The 13,668-nt window shown below is 46.8% G+C and overlaps 1 protein-coding gene across 6 annotated transcripts; it reads right to left on the bottom strand.

The window, feature by feature from the left end:
* Window positions 1-2,389: 2,389 nt before the first annotated feature.
* Window positions 2,390-12,147, bottom strand: WDR45 (WD repeat domain 45). Of its 6 annotated transcripts, none has more exons than XM_084836214.1 (11): window positions 12,121-12,147; window positions 11,123-11,234; window positions 10,684-10,758; window positions 10,475-10,579; window positions 10,154-10,259; window positions 8,329-8,423; window positions 8,109-8,188; window positions 4,746-4,954; window positions 3,768-3,869; window positions 3,532-3,677; window positions 2,390-2,938 (listed from the first exon to the last, which is right to left on the bottom strand). In XM_084836214.1, exons 2-11 carry the CDS (start codon window positions 11,169-11,171, stop codon window positions 2,829-2,831), a joined length of 1,077 nt encoding a protein of 358 aa, XP_084692340.1. In that variant the 5' UTR covers window positions 11,172-11,234; window positions 12,121-12,147; the 3' UTR covers window positions 2,390-2,828. The 6 variants fall into 6 exon arrangements, with proteins under 6 accessions (XP_084692340.1, XP_084692338.1, XP_084692339.1 ...); XM_084836212.1 differs by having other exon boundaries at window positions 11,123-11,237; XM_084836213.1 differs by having other exon boundaries at window positions 12,082-12,147.
* Between the last annotated feature and the right edge of the window lie 1,521 nt (window positions 12,148-13,668).

The raw sequence follows: 13,668 nt of genomic DNA on the forward strand, positions 1-13,668 counted from the left end.
TGATATAATGGATGTTATATATTGATAATAAATTGATGCTTCTAATTTCCAACTTTCATTTTATTTGTCACCCATGCCCCATTTTCCCAAGCGTCTCCATCTCAAAACTGTGTGTGATTGTTTAAATAAAAAGGCTTTTGTACTTCTAATTCCCATAAACTTTACAATTTTATGTGCCATGTTACACATGATACATTTTATGTTCTTAAAGCAGTACGTTAGATTTGAAAAGAAAGTTAGATTTGATAAGAAAGTATTGCATTTTAATTCCCTCCCAAATTTCATGTGTGTGTGTGTGTTCCTGGGCAGGAATGGCTTTCCCACTGCCTCAAAATTTCTATCAAAATGTTCTGTCTTCTTTCACTGTTTTAAAATCTTTAAAACAGACTTGTCAAAAGAGAAATACCAGTGACTTCAGCATTTAGGAGTTCAGCAACATGCAAATATTGCCCAATCTTGAAAGCTCAGAGAATATAGAAATTGCCTAATTTCATCACACATGGTACCTTGGAGCCCAGCAATAAAGGGGCAAAGCCAAAGGGTAAACACTCTGTTAATCCAAGGTGTACGCCTATAGCAATATGCTCACAAGTCTTCTGTCAACAATGCATCTGTATCGGGCCAGCAAACATCGATGCAAACACAATCTAGACTCCACCTGTCTCAGAAGCACAAAACAAGAATTAAAAGTGCCTAACTCAACAGGCAAAGCCAGCTACTGGACAGAGACTCCCTGGCAAAGAACACGAAATCCATTCAGAGCAGATTTCTCCAGCAGGAAGCGAGCCAACTCTATGTCTGATTATAGTCACACATACACCCTTTCTGAATCCCACCGCCCATTCCCTTTTTCCTCCTCCCGTTCCCCCCTCCCCCACCACACCCTCTCTTATACACACACTCCTTTCCAACTAATCCAGTTCTGAAACTGCATCTCTAGCTCCCTCTGCTCCGTTTAGTTATTAAGCAGGGGCTTGGGCGCTGTTGCTGCTGGGCTTGGCTCAACAGCAGCCTGTGCTGCCCCAGCAGCTGCCAGGGCCAAGTTGGCCCAACATAAAATGTGGGATGCGCACAGTCATGGTGCCACACCGCTCCAGCTCTGCCTTCTCCTCCAGAAAGGCCCAGGCAGCTTTTTAATGTTGAATGTTGTGCTATGCAAGGGAGCACCTCAGGCCTTTTCCGGGGCCTTCATCTTCCAGTCCCCTGACAAGCCTAGAGATTTCAGCTGTTGGAAGCCTGCACGTGGGACATGAGCGCAACAGTACTCTCCTGCTAGTGTTCTCCAGCAACTAGCATACAGAGACACACTGCCTCCAATGCTGGAGGTCATGTACGGCCATCAGGACTTGTAGCCATTGATAGCCTTCTCCTCCATGAATTTGCCTAACTCCCTCTTAAAGCCATCCAAATCAATAGACGTCACTACATCCTGCGGAAGTACATTCTGTAGTTTAAGGCTTAAGCGCTGCGCAAAGAAGTACGTCTGTTTACTTGACCTGAATTTCCTACCACTCAGCTTCATTGGAGGACCAGGGCTTCTAGTATTTATGGGGGAGAAAAATGTGTCCACTTTCTCACTGTGCATAATTTTATACACCTCTGTCATGCCCCCCTTTACTCACCTTTTTCTCTAAGCTAAACAGTCCCAGATGTTGTAACCTTTCCTCATAGGAAGTTGCTCCAGCCCCTTGATCATTGTGGCTGCCTTTTTCTGCACCTCTTCCAGCTCTACCATATCCTTTTTGAGGTGCAGTGACCAGAACTTCACACAGTATTCCAAGTGTGGTTGAATAAGTACATCATGATGCCAGCAGTTTTATTTTAGGTTACTTCCCTAAAGATCCCCAACATGGAGTTTTCCGTTTTCACAAGAACCACGCATTGGGTCGTTGTTTTTATCACACCATCCACTGGTACCCAAGTTCTCCTTTCTGTTCAGTCATTGCCAGCTGACTGACATACAACTTCCGCATGTATGCGACGTTACAGTATTTTGTGCCCGTGTACATTAATTTGCTTGCAATGAACCACATTTGCCATTCTAATGCCACTTTGGAGAAAGATCCTTTTGGAGTTCTTTGCTATCCCCAATAGGTACACTATTAGGAAGTGTATCCAACAGTGCTGATTAATGATACGCTAAATGGCAACATCCCTTCTCACACAATACTTCCTCCCTCCCTCAGCACAAAGTGATTATTCACTCCCTCCCCACCGACACATAACATACTTTATGAATGACCCACCCACCCAATTAGGTGAGTAATAGTATTCTTTTCTTACCACTCCAACTAGGTTATGTCCAGACTCATACATTCCCTTTCTAATTCTTTAGCCTCTGTCCCCCACCCTTTCTCTGAATCACAGATGGTCAATAAAGCAAACCAGAAGCATTTGCACTGAACTTTAATGAAAGCTCTACCTTTTCTCCTCACAAAAATGTCTGTCAAGAGCTGGGAACATCCAGATGTAGCTGGAAGCAAGGATCTTGCCTCGCCCAGCTTCCAAAATGCAGGCTGAGGTCGGAGAAGTGCTCTCTCCAGAAACTCAACCTTCTGGGCCTTCTCACTGGTCCCACATGAATTGGGTAACCAGGCAAAGGCAGCAGTCAAAACAGCACACCTGGGGTGGCAGCATTAGAGAAATCAAGAATCAAGGTGTTCTCTGGGTATCTATCCCATCCTGCTACAAGAGTCCAGCAGGGTTCCCAGCATGCCTTGTTCTTTTTCCCAACTTGGGTCCTCAGAATGCCCATGACTAAGCAGTGCTGCCAAATTGCCCTGGAGCTCAGCAGGCTTTGGCCTGCCTCCCAGTGGGCTTTACTGAGCTCAAAAGTCATCGTCATCGCATATATCCAGGTAGACATCAAAGGCCTCACGGTTGCAGTTGCCATCTGGGGTGAAGACGTATTTGTGGAACGTGCCATCCACGCAAATTGCTGTAAGAGTAGAAATAGAACTGAGACACTTGGGAGAGACCAAGAATTATTTATTTATTACATTTCTATGCCGCCCAATAGCCAAAGCTGTCTGGGTGGTTCACAACAGTTAAACCCTTTATTTTTATTTATTACATTTCCATAATGTCCAATAGCCCAAACTCAAGAATTCAATAGAGATTCTGAGGCAGAAAATCCAAAGTGGTGCCTCCCATGATGGTAAAAAGGTGCTAATAATAATCTTAAAATGATTAGCAATTTGTGGCTCTTTATTATTAAAAAAACCTATTGAATAATTATCAAAAGCATATTATTTTTATATTATACTATCATAGATTATATATTATATATTAAAATTATTATATATTAAAATATATTATTAAATATATTATTTAATATATATTAATAACAACAACAACAACAACAACAACAACAACAACAATTTTTAAAATCCACCACCTGAGGCAGGCTGCCTCACCATACCTAACAGCAGGGCTGGCCGTGGGGCACGGTTTAATCCATATCGCAGTAACCTTTCAAGTGACCAGAGAGGGCAAAATAGTCATCTGCAGCCACCCGTCAGCACCACTCACCAATGACCGAGTTGACGTTCTTGGAGGTGTTCCTGCCAAACGCACAGATGCAAGCAGACTCGGCTGGCACAGTGAAGCTGGCCAGACTCCATTGAGAATCCACGTACTGGCCTATCATGGGCCCGACCTTTCCCACACGTGCCAGTCTGCGAGACGGGAAGGAGGAAGAGGGTCAGAATGGCGCAGGCCGTGACACTCCCGCTGCCCGCCCTTGAGAGTGTGGCCCTGCTACCTACGCTGAACGGCGATTTAAGCGGGTGTCTTTTAGGGCAAAGATGTGGACGGTTCCTTTGTCGCTGGAGGCACAGAGAAACGAAGAGTCGTGGCTGAAGTTAATGCTGTGGGGGAGAAAAGAAGAGCGATCGGACACTTCAGGTTTTCCTGGGTGATGAACTCCCCCTTCCACTAAACAGCAAATCCACCAGAAGAAGGGCAGGAGGTGGAGGGGCAGGCAAAGAGACCACTGCGGAGCTGGATGCTGAAGCAACAGAGAAATATCTGACCCCATAATGTGTTCAGAAGAACTGGATTTGTTATTCTTTAACAATAGCCTTTTAAAACTCATGCTCTTCTTGAATGACAAATCCTTTGAGGTAGTCGTCCTCCAACTGTAGTCGGGGGACCAGCAGAGGTCTGCAGTAAGGCGATCCACAGCATGACAACACTGCTAGGATAGAGCACAGACTCTGCATTTGTCAGCGGTACATCCATCAGCTGGAGTGGTCTTGAGTAATGACTTACGTAAGAGCACAAGACTAATAGGCCTGGTTCACACGGAACAACAGCCCTGAGTATGGGCTGAGTATGGCTTGCAGTTGAATCATGGGCTGTTGTTAAATCGTGGGTTGTCATTATGTGTGAACGCCCCTAGCTATGTTTTGCCGGCTTTCTGTGCTTTGCCACATCTCCAGTGCAGGGTGTTGCTTCTCCAAGAACGCCACGTTAATACTCAATAATAGGATTGCCAGCGCCTCACCCGGAGACAGTGCCCTACGCTCTAAATGCTCCAAAATACTGAGAGGCTGCAGCACTCCAGCTCTCTCTCGCCCACCCTCCTCTCCACCTGCTGCTTCACAACACCAGACAAGGTGGAGGCTGAGCAACAGGACTATAGAGGGATGGGGCAGAAGTGAGTGGCTGCAGCATTCCTCATCCGGGTGCAGGCTGTGGGTGAGGAGGACCTGTGTGTGCTTAGGACAGGGGGAAATTCTCACCAATACAAAGTTGCTGGGTCGGTTCCTCTCCTGAGCTCCACCAGCTTCTCCTTGGTCTGCGTGTCAAAGAGGCGGATGAGGGTCCCTTTCTTAGAGGCAGAGGCCACAACGGTGCCCTGCTGGTTGAGAGAGATGCAGGCAATCTCACTCTGATGGGCATTGATGGTGAACGGGGCAGAGGAGGTACCAGGCTTGGTGCTGGAAAGATCCTACAGTGGGGAAAAATCAAAAGAAAAAGCGTGTCCTGATTCAGAGGCTGGTGTAGACAGATCATCACCCCCATCCTCCTAACCATGGTTTGCAAGGAAAGAAAACATGCCACATGCTTGCGCGTTCCCCACACCCCTGGTGCACCCTCACTTTCTCTCTGGTTTGAACAAGCCATAATTCACGTACGAGCCAGAATTAAAACCCAAGGTTTTAAGGTGGTTTCCAATACTGGTTTGCAGCAAACCATGGTTTGCCCAATTCAGATGTACTCCAACTCTGACTTCCTAGTTTGATCACATGAGGGGAGGAGGGAGGGGGAGCCTGCAAGTCCAAGGTGTGGGTGCACTTGGCCAAACCATGGTTTGGCTAGAAAAGAAACTCTGTCCAGGCCCAATGTGTGTCAGAAAAAAATCCTCAGGGGCATTATAAACATATAAACTACATACATAGAAAGTGGAGTAGAAAGAATAAATCATAATACAACAGAAGACATGCTCAAAGTCTAATGCTAATTAAATACCAAACGAAATTTGTCATTAAAAAGTTTTTAGAAGTATTTACCAGAACATAAACGTTATGAACATATGTATCCAAAAATATACCTAACAAACCAAACTTTAAACACCTGTAAATACGACTATGCAACACTCAGGGCTGCTTCCAATCTACGGTTGTGCATTGGAAGCACAAGGAATGTAGTCCCCTGCAAACCTCGGCCTACCTTTTACTTTTAAAGGAAGCTTCTAGCTGCCTCATTGCTGCTAGCATAAGCCCAACAGGGCACTGCATGGTAGAAATTTCAGAAGCTTGGCAGGTGGCGGTACTGGGATTGGAGAGAGCAAGATTTGCCATTGTGGGGAGTGGAGCAACCAGCACCCTTGCATAGCTCTTTGCTCATCTCCGTCGAATAGACCATATATAGGCAAATTGCTTCATTTGCACAAGATATAACTGATTGCTTTTCATGGCATAGAACACAGGATTCCAAACTGTTCCAGCTCCAAGCATAGGCAGCCCTGTTCACACCCTACCCAAGTACTGATATGCCCATTTTACAGAGGGGTTTTTTCCCTCATGAAATTTTATTTTATTTCAAAATAAGGTTAACAAAATAAAGGCAACAGAAAGAAGAAGAATGTACATAATAATAGATCAAAATTACTAAAGAAACAAAGGAATTCACTAATTATAAATCTTAGTCTATAACAGATATGCTTATGGGACATCTACAATAAACTGTCCTAAGTGGGAGTTCAATATCTAATGAAAGTAAAAATACAAGTTCTACAACATATAAAAGGAGCATGTAAAAGTGTCACTTTGTGTGTTTGTGCGTATTCATCAGAAAAAATATAGGCAACTGTACTTCGCTGGAACTTTATCAAGAGTTTGAAGTGCCTCCACACAGGAAATGAATGGAAACCATGGCGCCATAATATCATTCTTCAAGTTAGGATTCCTTCCTCGCTGCACTTGCTGAGTAAGTTTATACATATTCATAGCCTCCCAAATGTTATTAATCCACTGCTCTTTAGTTGGTTGCTTTGGGGACTCCTAGTTGCATGCTGTACATAACTTTGCAGCGGTATACAATTGCTAAAAAAAAGTCTTTATGCAGGAATCCAGGATCATTAGGTTCAAAACGATGAAGAAGCATTGCTTGAGGAGTTACCAGTGGCCTAACGTGAAGAAATTCCTGAGAGTAATCAGCTGCCATGTTCCAAAACTCCCGCACTGTAGAACATTCCCACCAAAGATGAAAATATGAACCAGGGTGACCACGCCCCTTCCAACAATGTTGGCTATAATTTGGATGTATTAGGTGAAGCCCTGAAGGAGTAAGGTCCCACCTACTCAGAAGTTTCTATTGTGCTTCCTTTACAACAGTTATTAACTCTGTAAGGGAGCAATCCTATGGACACTAGTTAGCAGCTCGACGGCCATAGGATATCTTGTTTTCCAGGAACCGACCTTCCCCACATTCTGTGCTGCCTGAAGCCCCATGCTCACAAGAGGAGCGTGGAGTGGCTGAAATGGGGCGTTCTGGGTCGGGCGGAAATGCGGGTACGACACATCCAATGTGTTGTCCAGCAGCCTCCGCTCCCGCTCCACTATCCCACAGCTAGACAGCAGAAAGCGGCTGTCGAGTCGCAAATGCAGGGCAGGAGCAGTGCGGAGGAAATGAACCCCTCCATGCTTCTCCTGCCCTGCATTGGATAGGCAGTCGCCTCCGATTCGGAGGCAGCCGCCTACCTGCACAGGATTGCACCCTCAATGAGGGCAAAAGGAGACCTACGCAAAAGGTGACCAAAGAATAAGTACTGGGAATAAAGGGAAAAAGGTATTAGAAGTGGTTTAACAGCTATAATTGATTACAATGTAAGTTTGATTGGAAAGAATAAGAAGTGTTGAATTGAGAAAAGTTATTAACTGATGGTATTAAGATATTCTCATTTTTGCAGTTGCATTTGCTGTTCTGTGATAAACGATATTGTAAATTTAAAAAATAAAAAAGAATAAGAAAAAAAGAAGAAAAAGACAGTTCTCTATCCTGAAGAGCTTCCAAGAATAAAGTGCTTCAATGCTACAATCTGTAAATGAACAAAAAAAAACCTGTACAATAATTGAGTCAAGAAGATGGTCTGCCTGCAAGCTTACAGTGTACAGAAACAAAACAGAGCAGGTCTCTGCCTGAAGGAACTTACAACCTACTTGAGTAATGATGATAATGCTGTTAATCTCCACCCCAGTATTAAATTGTGATGGGACATGTTACCATTGGTACTGGATGGGGCAGGGCTGTCGTTTTTTCTTGCAGGATTGGAAAGGCGCTTAGTATTGGCACTCATTGCCCTGGTTCAGATGACACGCCATGGCTTGTCGCGGGTTATTTAACAGACCGTGGGTTATGTGAGGGTTCCTTAACCCTCGCTTAACCCACGCTCACTGGGTTCGCATGGCATGACAACCCCTAAGCGGGGGTTGCATATTCAAAACGCCGCTCTGCATACACTGCAGCCTCACTTGGAGTGAAATATGAAAGCATGCATGAAGCCATGGTAGTAACAAGCCAGCCCTGTCCAAGGAAGGGGCTACTGGTGGTTCTCCCATGTGTCATCCCCCCACCCCACCCTTTCCTCCTAACACACTCACCACAAGCTGCAAGCTGCCACATTTGTGCCCAGGAAAAACCAGGAGCTGCTTCTCCAAACTGGGACAGAGATCACAGAGTCCTGCCCGGGGGGGTGGGGGGGGAGAGAGAAACCAAACAAAAATCAGAGAGGCATCAGTCACAGCTGGACTTCATTCTCACGAGAACATCAAAGGGACTGCACTGGAAATGAGATGTGTGTGGGAGGGAGGGAGTTCATACCTTTGAGATTGTCCCGGGTGTCAAACTCAAACAGCTTACTGGGGTTGTCTGGGAAGGAATAGACATAGATCCGGTTCCGCAGTACAATGATTATCCTGGAAGGGGAGGAGAAAAGAAAAGCACAGAACTAAGTGAACAGGGGCAGCCTTGACCACCATACTTTGTACTCTCCCTCTCCATGTCCACACACACACAAACACACACACCCCTATCTGCAAAGGGTGTAGCTAGCCTTGAAGAATGTTGCTGCCTTGGCTATGGCACACAGTTCTGAACATCTACAAACGTCATTCCCTTTGCAGCCATGGAGGACCGCTGTGAGAACCCTTGATCCCAGAGTATGATGCATATAGATTTCATCCTGGCAGACACAGGTTCAAAAATCTAAAGTTTCTGGCTATGCCTCTAGGCTGGAACATGCAGAATAAAAGATGATCTTATTCTTAGCACTGGTAGGGGAACAAAAATCACTGAAACACACACATACCAAGTTCCTAGCCCCTACAGTTGGAAAAATAGGATTGTTTGTAAAAATAGGATTGAACAAGGTGCAGATAGCCTTATGTGGATAGAACATCTGTGACTTGGCACTCTATATTCCCCTTCCTCACTAGCCTGACTAGTCATGTTCTCCTTACCCATACATCCCCTTCTGCCCCTCGTATCCTACTCCATTGCTCCTTTAAAAATAAAGGTAAAAATGTTTAGCATTGTTTTAGAATGGCACACAAACTTCAGGGTGGAATTGCTATTGCCCAACCTTGACAAAATTCCTCAAAATCAAACTTTTAATAGCCAGTAGAGTCTTGGGGGAAGTCCGTTAAGATGCCTTCTTTGCTTCAGCTGCTGTCAAAATCAGGAAATAATGTATGCCTTCTACTGTGGTCTGATATGTTATTGTGCGACTTAAAAAAATTTAGGGCACAATCCTATAGCCGCTAGACAGCATCTAGACAGCCATCGCATTTTTCAGTTTCTGGGAACCAAGCTCAGAGCCAGCACTCCACGCTCGGTTCCCAGAAATCCAGCTCCCAGGCTCTTCACCTGCTGCCTTGTAGGAGGCATGGGTCATTCCGGGCTCAGCACTCGGCAGTGTGGAGCGGCCGAAAAGGGGGCGTTCCTGGGGGCAGGGAGGGGAGGGGACTGTGGAAGCGCCAATATGACACTACCTATGCACTGGTCCGACTTCCCCCTCCCGCCCCCCTGCTCTGAAGCACCCTGGTTAGACAGGTGAAATTGGCTGTCTAGCCGCAAATGCAAGGCTGCTGGAGCGCAGAGGGGAAAATCCCCTCCGCACTCTGCCCTGCATTGGATAGTCGGCCACCTCCAAGTTCAGAGGTGGCCAACTATCCCCATAGGATTGCACCCTCTGTTGACTGCTGCTATTTTTTGTTACTTCTGCTTTATTATTATATGCTTGTTGCTGTTTGGGCCTCTTGCTTAACAAAGGAAGTCAATTGATACAGGAGACTTCCCCATCCTGGTGCCCTCCAGACATTTTGAGGGCACCAGCTCCCATCAGCCCCAATCAACATGGTCAATGGTGAGGAATGCTGAGAGTTGCAGTCAAAAACCTGGGAGGGCATGAGGTCGGGGAACCCTGTTACATAGGGCTCATTGTATGCAAGGGCAAGAATATGGACAGCTGGGCTTTAAGCATAACACCTGCATTTCCCTGTGTGCAAGATCTAGATTTGGGGACCCCAAATATATGTATATATACTGCAAGAAATTAGGAGATCATGCCATCCAGATCCAAATTCTTCCTCTGCTGTGAACAACATGTCTCCGGAACCAGGCGAAACAGGATGAATCCCCTACATACTTGTCATGCCTCATGCGGACAGCCAGTGCCGGCTTGGTGAAGGTGAACTCCAGCACCAGCTTGTCTTTGCCCTCCTTCCCTTCACGGGCATCGTCCCAGATCAAGACTACAAGGGAAGCATTAGGACAAAAGGGAGTCAGAGAGAAGCAATGGGGAGACAGCCTTTCCCTGTCTGGAGATTACTGAACAGTTGTGGCTGCTTCTCTATATATCAGTGATACAGCTGAAGCAAGAAGACCCAGGGATCACAGTGCAAGGCTCCTTTTGCCCTGACTCACTAGACTCCCTGCCTCCCTCTTTTCCCTTGAGAGAGATACACACCTGAGATCTCAGAGAATTTGGGGTTGCCCCCTCCACCCACGACAGCTAGCAGATTGGATCGGTGTAGCATTTCAACCAAGCCCACACTGCCCACCTGTTCATGATCTGGTAAAAGGAGAAAGAAAGGAAAGCACTTTTAAGGCACACACAAGGGTGGAGGGGAAAATGGATGTTCCCCCAACCCCATTTTCGGATCCTCCATTTCTTACCAAGGTGCCCTTTCTCCATGAGCGGTTCCACATTATAGATCCGAACACCAGTCTCCATAGCACAGCAGAAGCAACCTATTGTGAGAGAGAGGGAGTGGATCCAACTTGTAACGTAGCCTGTATTTGAATATAGCACTCCAGGGCTTAGACTGAGGCAGGATGAAGCCCTTCAACTTGCTACCAATGCTAGGGCCCAGCCCTAGAACAATCACAGTGATCCAGCAGGTCTCTGAGCAGCTGCAGAGTGTTTTCCCACATCAATAAGCACTCAGCACAGACTGCTCTCACATGCTGGACATGCAGCACAAGTCCTTATCAGCCAGGAAACCTTGGGTTGTTTTTTTTCTTTTCTTTTTTTGGAGAACCTACATTGGGGTTCTTCTTGTAAAAGCAGACTGGAGGATTTGAGCTGGAGATCTGGTAGAAGGACCTGACTTACTCTGATCTTGGTTGAAGCGCAGGCTGTTGACCCCACGTTGCTGTGCCATGATGAGCCCCGCAGGACACCCCTCAACTGGGGCAGGCACACAGGGGTGGTCTGTTTCTGTCCTCTGCTGTCCAACGTGATGGGAAGAGAAATAAGTCAGGAGCAGAAATCAATGCAAAGGAGCAACACCAAAGGAAAGGCAGCCAGCCCCAATGCTCTTCTGTTCAGTTTGTTATACCCCATAAATCCCTGTTCCACCCTATAGACTGGAGGTGGGCAATTTGTGGCCTTCCAGATTCTTGGCCTACACCTCCCATCAGCCCTAGCCTGCATAGCCAATAGTGAGGGATGATGGGAGTTGTAGCCCTCTAGATGTTGTTGGTCTACAAGTTGCCCACCTCTCCTATAGAGTCCATCCTGTGTCACTCCTGTTTGATTCCAGTTACTGTCAGCCTTCTGTCTCCATATACAAGAACATCTCTTCCTTTCCAGATTCAGTTATCACAGGGCTCTCATACTGTCCCTTGACCCCAGATCCTGACCCAGTGCCTACTCCCACTCCCTACAGCCAGCCAGCCAGCTCTGAAATGGCTCACTTCTCCACTGGATCCCTCTCAACTTTCCCCTAGTCTTATTATTGTACCACATCCTGTACTACTGGGTTCCTCCAGTCTCTTCTCTCCTCCAGTCTCCCTCTCTGCTATGAAGCTCTCTACTATAAACCCCAGCAAGTGTCTTCATTGACACCCCCCAAACCCACAGGGCTACAGCCAGAGCCCCCAACCTCTTCCTGCCTCCCCACATCCGCAGGCACACCAATTCAGTCCGTTTTAATTCGGATTTAAAAAATCTGTCACTTTGATTTTTTCCTGATCCCAAATCTGAACACCTGTTTGGCTTCACCCCCTTTTCCTGTCTTCGCCTGACCCGTGGGCCCCCCTGCCCTCCTCTGCCTTCCCCACCTTATTTACATCTAGTCCAGTTCTCTGCACGGTAAACACCACAGTCACCTGCCCAGACTAGTTCCGCAAGACCACAGAGAGGAGGCAGAGAGCGTTTCCTTATCACGTGATCCTGGAGGCATTGACGTCGCAATGGCCATGTCAGAAACTGGAAGGAGGGAGGGAGGAGAAAGGATTTAAAAACAAAGAAAAAAAGACCGCCGCTTCCTCCGTTTCGAGAAACTGCACAACCAGGTTCCAGGCAAAGCGGCCATCTTTGAAACTGGCATGTCCCGTCATTGGACGGGGCTGTCCATTTTGGAAGCTGGCAGGAGCGAAGGTGTTTGGGGAACGGTTTTAATTATAGAGTTGCATAGCATTTTTTAAACCAGCCTTGGCCATGCAGGCTGGGCATGCTGGAAGCTGCAGTCCAACAGATCTGGAGGGCACCAGGTTGGGGAAGCCTATTCTAAACACAGTAAAGACGCAATCCTATGCATGTTTAGACAGAAGAAGAAAAAAGCCCCACAACTCCCAGTTTGCCATGCTGGGAGCTGTAGGATTTTTCTGCCTAAACGTGCAAAGGACTGAGCCCTAAAGCTATGATGAGACAGTCCCTGCTCACAGGCGCATGATCTAACGCGCGATACCAAAGGAAAACGGGATGGGGAGGGAAGAGGAAAGCAAGTATTGGCGCAGCTGCTTCACCACTGGTTGATGAAAGCGTCCTATTTGGTCTCCCCCTTGCAAGGATGTTCTTCCTGGGAGGCACGCAGCCTCCTAGCGGCATTTGAGCTCCTGGCCAGTGTGCCTCCGTCAGCTCTGCCGTCCTAGGGCGACTGACGGAGATGCGGAAGGAACCCTTACGCCTCACCCCTGATGTGTTATGCGTACCCCAGAATGGCAACGCAGTAATAAGACTGCCATTGACATCTGCATAAAGTGTTCAACAGATGCTTGCGCTTGAGAACCTTCGGGACTGGCAGTGAGAGTTCTAAGCTAAAATACGCTGGTCCTTGGCTCCACCCCCATTTTCCTTTGGCTCCAGCCAGGGCTGGAATGCAGCCCCCCAAGAGCCTCTCTGAAACGTAATTCAGCCCTCGGGCTGAAAGACGTTGTGCACCCCTGCTACAGAGCAAGTAGGACAGTACCTTAAGTATTTAACGGTAAGCTGCAAGCTTTGGTTTCTCACATAACTCTTCCTCAGTCTGGCTGTATACAGAAATCTTCTCGCCTCCCCACACAGGAGAGAAATTTCTATCCTATGCCAGGGTACAGAGTGTATGAGGGTTCATGGGCAAATAATTAATAGCCCCTTTCTCATTACCATCACTCTACCCTATTACTTGCACCAGAGTTTTTGTGCTTCGAGATTTTAGTACAAAGGATCACTGGAAAGCAAAAAAGGGGTGGGGGAGAAGCACAGGATTCACTAGCTGGAGAGTAACTCAAAGCACTCAAATCCAGTCATCACCCAGGTAAACATCTACTAGGGAGATTCAGAAAACGCCAGAGTGCCAGGCGGGTAAAAGACCTATTGCCAGGTTGATTGGGCTAACGGGCATTTGTCTCTGGAAATCAGAGCTCATCGTGGTAGACAGAGCAGCCTGATATGTT

This window comes from Heloderma suspectum, chromosome 2 (assembly GCF_057233095.1).
Source record: "Heloderma suspectum isolate Gila_16-S chromosome 2, 16-S_ref, whole genome shotgun sequence".
Taxonomy (NCBI): Eukaryota; Metazoa; Chordata; class Lepidosauria; order Squamata; family Helodermatidae; genus Heloderma; species Heloderma suspectum.

Bases quoted from the DNA above. Each gene is read 5' to 3' on its own strand.
- WDR45 (XM_084836214.1), bottom strand. From the start codon at position 11,171: ATGGCACAGCAACGTGGGGTCAACAGCCTGCGCTTCAACCAAGATCAG. The intron at 8,424-10,153 runs GTATGTAGGGGA...CTCCCCTTCCAG, and splicing joins GTCCGCATGAGGCATGACAA to GATAATCATTGTACTGCGGA. The intron at 4,955-8,108 runs GTGAGTGTGTTA...TCCCCACTGTAG, and splicing joins GTGGCAGCTTGCAGCTTGTG to GATCTTTCCAGCACCAAGCC.